Source organism: Sinohyriopsis cumingii, chromosome 5 (assembly GCF_028554795.1).
Source record: "Sinohyriopsis cumingii isolate HCF-2022 chromosome 5, ASM2855479v2, whole genome shotgun sequence".
Lineage (NCBI taxonomy): Eukaryota > Metazoa > Mollusca > Bivalvia > Unionida > Unionidae > Sinohyriopsis > Sinohyriopsis cumingii.
Window position 1 is genome coordinate 71,082,673 of NC_142965.1, and position 13,055 is coordinate 71,095,727.

The window sequence follows — 13,055 nt, forward strand, 5'->3', positions numbered from 1 at the left end:
TCCAGAACTTTTCCCTCATTCCATTCATTTGCATAACATGTGTTACTATATCAGAACCATAATTTTACCTTTTTCCTTAGCTTAAGACATCTTAATTATACAAATTGCTTTCAAATACATTTGATCATGATCAGTCTGGATACAAAGTGGATGCTAATATTTGGGTGAAACTACCTCTCCAGCCTGTATAGGGTTAAATTTGTAAAGACAGGGAGAAATGGGTGTAACAAGTTCAAAACAGTCCTATAAACTAATGATTTTGCAAGTCATGCACAATTCTTAAATAACTGATAAAATATACTAAAAGTTTATAAATATAACTTATATTTTTTTGCATCAGTATAGTTATTGTATACCATAAAATGGCAACATCAAACAAAGGTTACAGTCAGAATTCTGCAACAGCTTCCATTGCACAAATCCATTTTTCATATTCTATATTATGCAACACTGGATAAAATAATTCATTTTATTAATAATGGAAAACTGATATGTCCACTACACTATAATTCACTTCAGAATGGGAAACACAAATTCAATTTTTTATTTGTGTACATTTCAGGCTGGAATTCCATAGATTGCAATGCAATTTCTGGTATTTATGATCATCAAATTAACACAAACATTTTACGACAAAACATAAAGACCTCTTTTTCCAACCACCTTTGTTTTTTAAGGGAAAACTGACATGAAAATCAGTACTTTACAAACCTGAGTTGAGGAAATTGGTAATGTCATTAAATCAATACCAAGTGAACTTTGCTTTCTGGACCTGTTTCAGTGAAATGACGGACTCCAACATTTTGCCCAAATCACTCCAGAACTTGCAATTTGCAAGTATTAAAATTCTCCAACACATGGGCATTGTTGATAAGCCGACAAGAGAGCAGACAGCTCCGAATATTCATTGCGACAGATATTCCTTCCTTAATTGGAACAATATTTTATTGACTTTTATAGCTGTTTAGATAGTTGACATTCATAATGGTTGATATACCATTGAGTAAAATTCAACACACGGCCCAAGAGTTGTCTGCCAAGGTATGCTTTGAGTCATGTGGCTAAGTCTGAATTGCTCAATGATTTTTCTTTTTACTTTTTTACTTCTAATGAACTAAACTATTTTTTTAGGACATTCTATTGCATGCTTTATATTATTGTGCAAATGTTATTAAAAATAGCAACTTTTCTACAAAACATGAATAAAATTCAAAAGGTAATTTTTGTTTATTATTATTAATTTTTAATCTACTATAAATGAACAGCTGCAAAATAAAGTGACAAACAAAATTTTAAGGGTGATGGGGGTTAGGAGGTAAGAAACCAAAGGTCTGTGTTAAAAATTCTCCAAAATACTCATTTTGTGATGAAAAATTCCCCGTTCTAGAGATAGGGCCTCAGACTGTATGGTTCGAATCATCGTTGCTGATGCATATTATACATATTATTATTATTAAACTGAAACCAAACTCCGCTTTATTTATCAGAAGAATAAAGCTGATGGAAGACTCACACAAAAGGTTAATTCACATTTCTAAGTTACTGGGTTATAAAAATGACAAAAGGTATGAATTCCACTTTATAACCTGTGGTCTGCAAGGAAAGCCATTATATATAAATGCTCATGACAATATTTTTTAATCATTAAATTTTTCATATATTCACATGTTGTATTTTCATTATATAGATCTTTACCAATTATTAGCAGACTTGAATGTAATATTTCTGTGACATAAAATTTCTGGAAAAATTAATAATGGACTTAATGTGTAATATTGTACATTCAACATATCCATGCACATGAAATAATTTAATAAATTTTTTTGCTGTCAAATAATTTGTATCATTTTTTTAGAGGAGTCTTAAACCTGTTTTATCCATAGGATTGCTCTAATGTTACGTGTTTAGGCTCTAATAAACAGTAACTAAGAAAGAGTGAACACAACAAGCTTTGAAAAATTTAACAAATAATTTATTTCCCTGCAAAAACACTGTTAAAATGAAGAAACAAGAACTTTACAGTTTTAAGAAATCAAATCCAGAAATATTCCAAGAATAATCCACGAATTAAATTTTTGAAGTCCTGGTAATGAAATGTTCCAACGAATTCAAGTTTGAGTCCCGACAAAAAAATCCAAAATGGAAGGCAATGACGTATACTCTAGTCAGTATAGCGCAGATGTGTTTACAGTATAGCGCTTATGTGTTTACAGTATGGTGCTGGCGTGTTTACAGTTCTTTGTGAACCACAGAAAATATTATTCTGGTGTTTGAATTCCAAATTTTTTTTTAAAGAAATGTCTTTGTTCAAGAATTCTGTATGATCACTTAAATGTTTCCAGGAAAAAGAATTAATCTTTTAGAATCCAAATTAACTGGAATAAAAATTAAAATACAACTACAAACAGGTCACAACGAAACACTATTCAGTGTCCAAGGTAAAAGCCCAAACTAACTAAATTCTCTATAGACACTGGTATAAAACCTGAATACTGTGCAAAACAGATGCCCTGATGATGGTCAGGTGATCACATTCCAGAACAGTTTAGAAGTTATTTACATGTCTAACGTCATGTATTCCAGTACAGTCTTGATTTCACTATTATCATTCACACATTAAGAATGAACTAAAAAAAAGTTGTTTATCTGATTCTCAATCAAAGCCAGGAACTAGGTCAGCAAAAAGGTACAAAGTTCTATTTTTAGGTGTTCTCAACCGAACAGTCAGATAAAACTAATTTCTGGAAAATATCTAATTCCTAGTAAACAAAATTACATTACTTTCACATATAATGAAATTAAAAATAAAAAGATTTTAAAACTTACAAACAATTAAATTAAATCAACTATACATAACACTCCCCCTCCCCATAAAGAAAAAGAAAGATATATCTGATAAAGCTTTCTTTTTACCATAGATTAATTATACATGAGGTTAAAAAGAAGTCTTATAAATTATACAAAGTGTACATGAAATAACACAGTTCTATACATGGGGAAAGTACATCTGCTATTTAATTATCTTTGCCCTTGATGTGCCTGACGTCAATATCATATTCCTGTAACAACAAACTCCATCTTAGTAATCTTTGATTTTTATTTTTCATCTTGCCGATGAAAGTAAGGGGGTTGAGGTCACTAAACACTATAATCAAAGAAGGAGCTGAACTAAGGTAAACTTCAAAATGTTGTAATGCCAATATCAAAGCCAAATATTCCTTCTCGACTGTTAAATAATTTCTTTAGTACTTATTTAATTTCATAGAAAAATAGCACACTGGATGATCGATACCATTTTCAACTTCTTGAATCAAAACTACTCCAACCCCAACATCACTTGCATCAACATACAGCTTAAATGATTTGCTGAAATTTGGAGCTGTAAGAACTGGTGCACTTTTAAGTATGGCTTTCAACTTGTCAAAAGCCTCCTAACATTTTTCAGTCCAAAGGAACTTGTTTTTCTTACTCAATAAATTTGTCAGGGGGCTCAGCAATTATAGAAATATTGGAACAAAATTTCCAGCCATACCTAAAAATTGCATTAGTTGCTTTTTATTAACAGGCATGGGAAATTCAGAGATAGCCTTGACCTTTGCATCTATAGGTTTAACTTGTCCATGTTCCATGATATGTCCTAGAAAAGTTACACCAGCACTGCAGAACTCACTTTTGGATAAATTAATTGTCAAACTTGCATCTGTGAGTCTGTGAAAGAATTTCTGAATTGTTGCTAAATGTTCTTTCCAGGTGTCATTGTAGACATGATTTTAAAACTTACAAACAATTAAGTTAAATCAAATATACCTAACAACTGTAAAGACCTTATCCATGATATGGCAATAACATCTGTTTAAAATGAGAGATCCTCACTGTCTTTACCATAAAAAGTTTTCAGGTATACAATTTCATTCCTAAATCCCAAAACGTTATGCATTTAGTGATTCTTTAGAAGTCATTACCTATGCCGGTGTGATTCTTAACCTCATCAAAGGTAAACTCCTCCCCTTCACTGAAGAGTAACAGGCACAGTGTCTGGAAGAGAGATACTTGGAGCTCCTTGTTACCCTATAAAACAAAACAAAAAACTCTTCACACTAGAGTTCCACAAAACACTTCATACAAAGTTCCACAAAACACTTCATACAAGAGTTTCACAAAACACTTCATACAAAGTTCCACAAAACACTTCATACAAAGTTCCACAAAACACTTCATACAAAGTTCCACAAAACACTTCATACAAAGTTCCACAAAACACTTCATACAAGAGTTCCACAAAACACTTCATACAAAGTTCCACAAAACACTTCATACAAAGTTCCACAAAACACTTCATACAAGAGTTCCACAAAACACTTCATACAAAGTTCCACAAAACACTTCGTACAAAGTTCCACAAAACACTTCATACAAAGTTCCACAAAACACTTCATACAAGAGTTCCACAAAACACTTCATACAAAGTTCCACAAAACACTTCATACAAGAGTTCCACAAAACACTTCATACAAAGTTCCACAAAACACTTCATACAAAGTTCCACAAAACTCTTCATACAAAGTTCCACAAAACACTTCATACAAGAGTTCCACAAAACACTTCATACAAGAGTTCCACAAAACACTTCATACAAAGTTCCACAAAACACTTCATACAAGAGTTCCACAAAACTCTTTAAGCAAGAGTTTTACAGAATGCAGCATCCAGTAAATTGTGTTATCTTCAAACTTAACTCAATACTTTAAGGATCTTTGCATTTGTAAAATCAATGCCTAATACACTGCCTTAAATTATTTCATTATGATTTGGTCAATATAACATCACTTGCCAATTAGGTGTACTGTAGTGCAATGAACCCTGCATGACTGAATGTAAAACTGATGTGGTTGCAACATGTACCTTTAATTAAATAATTAAAGATAAATATGCTCATACAATTTTAATAATTTAAATTACAGTCATGTGGAAGAAAATGACAAAATCAATGAAAAGTATAAAAGGCATTCAGAAATCTTTACTAATTTGTGACCTGCCATAAACTGACTGTGCAAACTTTCTGTTGATCTCAATAAATGTGTCACACTTCAAATCTTCACTCACCAAGATACAGTTTGCTTGATCAATGCTTAAAACCTTTATGAATTTTGTTAATACTAAGGAAATTTAGTGACCTAGTACTTTCCCCATATTTTTCTGTAGGAATGGCCCATAACTAGGGATAAATATTCAACACAGAATAGCAAGAAAACATACACGAACCTATTTTACGTGATTTTGGGTTGCATGAACATATAGCAATGAAAATAAAAATTTTTCATGAAGATAAATATACCATTTCACAAGTGATCACTTTTCACAAAGAATCTTATAATACATGTACCCTGCTGTATCTGATCTGGAAATATTACTGTGAAAATGTTTCATAAAAAAAATCTTTATGCTGAGAATATTGCTGCTGCCACAGGTGAATTTTGTTAATGCTGATGAGACAATTCAATTAACCTTATTCATAATGGCAATTCAATTAACCTTATTCATAATGACAATTCAATTAACCTTATTCATAATAACAATTCAATTAACCTTATTCATAATGACAATTCAATTAATCTTAATTATAAAGACAATTAAATTAATCTGAAGTAAACTGTGAACTACTATAAACTTGAAGACACTTTCAAGTTGGCAAAATCTTTATGTGCATGAATTAAGTTATTGTCCATGTTGGGCATAACGGAATAATTGCTCTTATTTAGAAAAATTTAAAAAATAACATGAGTCCTTCAAGGGGATTGAACCTCTACCAGCCAAAAAGAATTTCCAAAAATTCAAGACCATTTTTTCCATATAACTGCTGAATGTTGAAACCATTTATGATATTCTTCAGTGCTAAAAAGATTTTCAAATAAACTGCTGGTGAACAAATAAAAGCCTCCATTTCCATTGGTAAAAACTGTTATGAGCAACCTCTGCAAAGAGCGACCACCTGTCATTTCCAACCACAACTGTAATACATGGATCGATTTTATTATATAAACACAAATTTGCCAGTCTAGCATCCAAATTAACATAGTGGACGCATATATTGTTTGTCTTTAGAATTAATCTGTATTGCCTGGGGCTGAGTAAGGTCTATGTCTATTAAACCAGCAAGCAAGAAACATTCGAGGGATTCGACTGATAGAGTCAAAGGCTTGTGATGTTTGTTGGGGTTTTTTCCCTCCCAGATATTAGTGATTAAGTCACATTCACCAAGCTATCTATTCAAGTTGGTGTGACTGGGTTGCACACTTTGTTTACAGAGTTAATCCCTGTATGTCTTCTTTGAATTAAGCCACTGACTTTTGTCTCTGAGTAAATGATTATGTTTCTGGATGAGATAACACTTTCTTTTTATTTCATTAATTGTAAAATATGCAATGCACATGTATAGATTTATCATATTTTCCCAAAGCCCAGTCAAAACCATCTTTACAGTCGATATTACAACTGAGCACTAATGTGGACACCTAGCACCTTAATAACAACGAAAGAACTGCCAACTAAAATGAGACAAATTTTAAAGCTGAAGAAAATAATTACTGTAACTAAAAGAAGTGAAAAAGAGCAGACCACTAGTAAAATAGCAGTTTAAGCATCAGTAAAACAAACTTAAGGTGTTTTAAAGGAAAAGAAGTAAATCAGAAATGATTTCTTATGCTAATACATGTACATGTGATCTTCAAATGTAAATATGATTTCATGTTTAATGATAGAAGTATATCTTTATTGCTATATAATTTTGTTTTCAGATGAATGCATATAATATTTTATCAATAACTATTAATACAAAATAGAATATATGTACAATGAATGTGGTTATGTTTCTTTAAATTGTTCTGAAACTGGATCCTGGAAACTGGTCCTTTTGTACAAACCTGTTATGAGAGACCACCTGTCATGAGATACCTTTCTTTTGGCAGAAGGGGTGGACTCTCATAACAGGTTTTACTGTAAAAGATAAATTAATTCCAATCAAGGATAAATTACTTTTGTCCTACAAAGAAGCATAATGGAATCTTTTCTCATATTTCTAAATGAAAAATGAGGGCTGAAGTAAAAACAGCATATTGTGAATACTGATGTAACTTTCAAACAGCAAAACGTGAATTGAAAATTTTAAATATTATGTTTACACTGAAATATAAAGTGTAAACTTTAGATGACATTTTAATACATTTTTGCTTGCAATGAACATTGGCATGAAACATTAATGGTGCTGGCAATAAAGTGCATCTGACGTGTACTGCAGATAGTTAGCACAATGATACCAATGTGAAAATGTAAAATAAATAAAGTCCAATCCTATAAATAAGTTTAATCTAGACAGACAAAAAATAATGATATAGTCTCCAATCTAACTCTGATCTAAAACTGATTTACCCTTCTGAAATAATAATAATTTTAAAAATTCATCCTTACAACAACAGCCTTTTCAACTCAAAATAGCACTCAGGCCTTACATGTATCCAGGTCAAACTGAGTGAAATGGTCTGTTTGTGGGGCACTTTAACTTCAATTAATGCTCAGTTTAGTACATACATGTGTTGCAATTAGTGTGCATCTTGATTATTGTGGTATATGACCACTAAAACAAAAATAAGAAAACATAAGCTTATCTGCCATGGTTTTGTTTATTTTTTTCCAACATTTATCACCACAACACTCAACTGAGATTAATAGAATTCGTTATATTCACCACAAAAACCCAAAGCTAATCAACAATTACATAGTACACTGCTACTAAATTGTGTTATAGTATCCAATAATTACTGTAAACATCAATCATAATTCAGAAAATAAATTCAGACTAAAGTATCTTGACAATGTAATGTTGGCCAATTCTGAAATGAAAGTTTTTATCATTTTTTAGCTTTACATTTTAATTTTCAATCTTTATAAAAAATAAAAATGTAAACTTTTAAAACATCACTACATAGCCAGCTTTGTGCTGATATACAATTACACACACACACACACACAGAGCAAAAAAGACAAAACAAACTAAAATAAAATAATGGATATTAAAGTAGAGCCAATAAAATGATTTGACAAAAACCAGAGTAATGTTCTTTTGTAAAAAAATAAAAATCAATGTTCTCAAAGTCTGCTTTAAAATGTATCCTTGTCCACCTCTAGAATCTGGATTTTTCTGAGTGAAAGTCATAAGCTCTGAAGTAACTTGGAATGACTTTGCTGAGCTATTACAATGAAGACCTCACACAAAAAACATGAAGCATCAGTCCACTCATTAAACTTGTATGCTGAGCTATTACAATGAAGACCTCACACAAAAAAACATGAAGCATGCAGTCCACTCATTAAACTTATATGCTGAGCTATTACAATGAAGACCTCACACAAAAAACGTGAAGCATGCAGTCCACTCATTAAACTTGTATGCTGAGCTATTACAATGAAGACCTCACACAAAAAAACATGAAGCATGCAGTCCACTCATTAAACTTGTATGCTGAGCTATTACAATGAAGACCTCACACAAAAAAACATGAAGCATGCAGTCCACTCATTAAACATGTATGCTGAGTTATTACAATGAAGACCTCACACAAAAAAACATGAAGCATGCAGTCCACTCATTAAACTTGTATGCTGAGCTATTACAATGAAGACCTCACACAAAAAAACATGAAGCATGCAGTCCACTCATTAAACTTGTATGCTGAGCTATTACAATGAAGACCTCACACAAAAAAACATGAAGCATGCAGTCCACTCATTAAACTTGTATGCTGAGCTATTACAATGAAGACCACACACAAAAAAAACATGAAGCATGCAGTCCACTCATTAAACTTGTATGCTGAGCTATTACAATGAAGACCTCACACAAAAAACGTGAAGCATGCAGTCCACTCATTAAACTTGTATGCTGAGCTATTACAATGAAGACCTCACACAAAAAAACATGAAGCATGCAGTCCACTCATTAAACTTGTATGCTGAGCTATTACAATGAAGACCTCACACAAAAAAACATGAAGCGTGCAGTCCACTCATTAAACTTATATGCTCATACACATGTACAACACAGTTAACATGCAGAGGACAAACTATCACAACATAAAATTTACATCATTAATATGGAAAATGTATCTCTGAATAATCATAGATTTATATTTATTCCTTCTTCCAAAACCACTTGTCACAAAATCCTACATCTGAGGTGGACACTCTAACCACTAGGTCACCAGAGCAGTTACCGATTTTATGATTTAGCACTCAATATAATGGACCCATAAGAAAAATGTTACTGTATCATGAAAAATGTACTACTTTTGCTTGACAGTTTAGTTCTAAGTTGGATCCACACACTAAACTACAAGACTGAACAATAAGAGTTCATGGAGAAATCACCCAAGAAATGTGAAATGAAAGCAAAGTTTAACAGGGAAAGGGACATAAAAATGGACAAATAGACAGGTAGGTAAATGAGGATAAACACTAAATATCTGTCTCACATTTACTGTGGGTCAATCAAAAATGGTTTGTGTCCCCTGAAAGCAACCAAAAAGTTGCTTTTAAAATTCACTTCTGAACATAAACTTTAATCTCATACTTTCACTATCAACTGTAATAAAAACTGAAGAAAAAAACCTGTTAAAAACAAATAAAATTGGATAGAAGATGCAAGTCAATACACAAAATAAAATTTTTAAGAATTTAAACACTAAACTTGGGTTTTAAACAGTTATTATACAAAGCCAAGAAAACATGTTTTTAAACATACAGAAGTGCAATTCATATGCATGGTTCCTTCTCACAAGCAATAAATAAAATTCAACACAAAAACTAAATAAATGTGAAGATTAACCTGCTGTCTACATATTAAATACCTTGAACACAAACTTAATCTGCTGTGTACATATAAGAAACATTAAACACAAACTTTAACCTGCTTACTACATTAAGAAAGCCATGAAACCAAATTTTCACCTTAATTAAATTGCAAACAAAGATTTTGTATGGTTGAATGAGGCCAAGCACAGGCTATATTAAGGACACAGAAGAGAAACTGAAATTCTTATTCCTCATTGCAAGCCATTAAAAAAACACCCATAAATACAAACTTTAGCCTGCTGTCAACACAGAGCAATTCCTAAACATGAGCTTTAGTCTCAAACTTTTCCCCATAAAATGCAACTATAAAATAATAAAAAAATAAAGGGAAAAATGTATTAAATAAAGTCAGACATAAGGTTAGGTTTGGTTTTATAGGGATTAACACCATTTTCGTGATATGCTGTAAAGGGTGGCCAGAATATTGGGGTGGGTGGGTGTGGAACCAGAACCTGGAAAGATTTGTTTGTGTTTGGATTGTTTGGATTTAACACCACTTTTCAGTACATGACAGGCTATACATGGCAGCCAGCATAACTGGCTTTCTCACATACCTATGTTGACCAAATGAAGACTTGAACCCATATGGTTGGAGGTGACTTGTCAGTTATTTGTAAAGGTAAGCACCTTCAACCACTCTGCCACCCAGGGCCCAAACCCAGGAAGAACAAGCAACTTGCTAGTGGCAAGTTTTCTGACATACCTATGTTAGTCATGTTGAGAATCAAACCCACAAGTGAGATGTCTGTAATCTGTAAAGGTGAGCACCTTAGACCACCAGTGATCCTGGGTCTCTAACACAGCAGTGAAACTTAAATGCACAGTTCATTCATATGAGCAATAACCAAAACCCTAAAACACAAATTTAAACCTGCCATCTATGCACCTACTGACACTAATGCTGACACTAATGATGTCGGAGTCATAGGACACGCTTCTAGTACTTTGTACAAGCAAGCTAATGATATTAGGATTTATCAATTTACTATAAATCTCTCACAATACCTGTTACATGAATGCTTATAGCCAATAAAATGTATCGTTTTGTAAGCCTTCAACTGCAAAACATTTAATTTTTTCATCTAATTTTAGAATTTCATATGAAATGAACCAAAATACAAGATTCAATTTATGAAATATTGATATTTACTATTTCGTTCCCTGAACCATTTAAAATGAAGTGGCACAATATTCTACCTCCTGCCATTATGCCAAGTTCTTGTATAAAAAAAAACCCAAGATGTAATATCTATAATAAGAAATGGAAGTATGAAATGTCATATCAATAACATGTAATAAATAGGAGTCAGTACACAGCCTGCTCAAATCACACTAATATTTAATATAAAATGTGAAATGATGTACAAAATGTAATATCAGTGAGACATATTAAATATGAGTTAGTACACAGTCTGAGCACACCACATCAGTGATATTTAATCTAAAATAAGAAATGGATGAATGACATGCAATAAGTACGATTTATTCCACACCACACTAATACTTAATCCAGATTAACATACCCCTGAGAATACTGCTTTCAAAACACAATGACCTAATGTGGGTTGCCACTGGAGTTTCCTTCCACTATGCTTATATAGATAAAACTTCTGGAATATATCTTGCAGCTTCACCATCTGAAAATAATGATGAAACTAATATAACACCATCTGAAAATAATGATGAAACTAATATAACACCATCTGAAAATAATGATGAAACTAATATAACACCATCTGAAAATAATGATGAAACTAATATAACACCATCTGAAAATAATGATGAAACTAATATAACACCATCTGAAAATAATGATGAAACTAATATAACACCATCTGAATATAATGATGAAACTAATATAACACCATCTGAAAATAATGATGAAACTAATATAACACCATCTGAAAATAATGATGAAACTAATATAACACCATCTGAAAATAATGATGAAACTAATATAACACCATCTGAAAATAATGATGAAACTAATATAACACCATCTAAAAATAATGATGAAAATATAATAACAGTATCAAGGATTAGGCTTTCCCATCAGAAATTTTGGAAAAAAAAATTTTTGCTTGGAAAATTCATACAAAGTTCGGTTCAAGTTTTTTTGAAGAATAAAAATGAACAACCAAAGGCTGACAGAGGAGCAAAATGTGAAAAGATATGTCAGCCAGGAATTTTGAGGGTCCATCCTGTAGCATCCATCAATGATGTTATTCAAGAAGAGCAGCTGTATTGCCCATTTAAAGAGACAGTTATATACCAAATGTAGCTAAAGTCAGGGGCAATTATTGTGCTGAAAAGAAATGCGTGCAAGTCAGACTATCTGGGACCATAACTCACTAAAAGATAATGCAGTGTTGTATCAAGGTATGCCTCGGTGTGGACCATAACCGTTTAAAAGTGGAGTGACTAATGGTTAGCACAGCAAGAAATGGTAAACATCATTCCAAGCTGTTAATAAAATGGTTGCATTTGCAACTAAAAGCTCTAACCTGGCGAGTGAAGATTTTACCAACTGGTCACTCACTGGTAACCTTAAGAATAAAATGAAGCAACTGGAAAATTACATAAACACTTTCCATGTACACAAAACAATTGGTACATGCAAATTAATTCACAGCCAAATCCCTTTTCGACTGTAAGACTGCCGCTCTCTACATTAAGTTGTTGCCAAGATTTTGTTTAAAGGGAGAGGCTCACTAATTTTCAACAAAATAAGTGGGGAGTAGTCAAAAAAGGAGGGGGAGGAGTGAACAACCAAAGTTCAGTATTGTTTCTGCTTCATTTTGTTAGAGCTCTATTGCATTCAAAATCTTTAAAAGATGTTGCAATTACCTGTCTTAGTGTTAATCTGTTGATTGTTTATGAGCTTAATCTGTAGGAGTATGAATATTGTTCTGTGCTGATTGTCCTGAAGGTGGAGGACCTTTCAGAGTCTGATTTCTGTTGGGGTGTATACATAGCTGTCTGAACCAGCCTGAACAGTGGGAAACTATTCTTTATGGTTTTTATGTACAATGTTCATTAAAACAAAGTTGTTTCATCATTTGTTCATGTCTATGTGGATCCATCTTTTGTTCATATCTATAATGACATAACTTAGTTCATGTCTATATCAATCAATCTTTTATTATGTCTAT

General features: G+C 32.2%; 1 protein-coding gene across 1 annotated transcript in view; it reads right to left on the reverse strand.

The window, feature by feature from the left end:
• LOC149799404 (cullin-4A-like) overlaps positions 1-13,055 on the reverse strand; it is a 70,572-nt gene that overhangs the window by 15,851 nt on the left and 41,666 nt on the right. Inside the window, exons 17-18 of the mRNA XM_089958740.1 lie at positions 11,427-11,540; positions 3,963-4,068 (exon numbers count right to left, since the gene is read on the reverse strand). Coding sequence (XP_089814866.1) covers positions 3,963-4,068; positions 11,427-11,540 — 220 coding nt within the window. The remainder of the gene's footprint in view (positions 1-3,962; positions 4,069-11,426; positions 11,541-13,055) is intronic.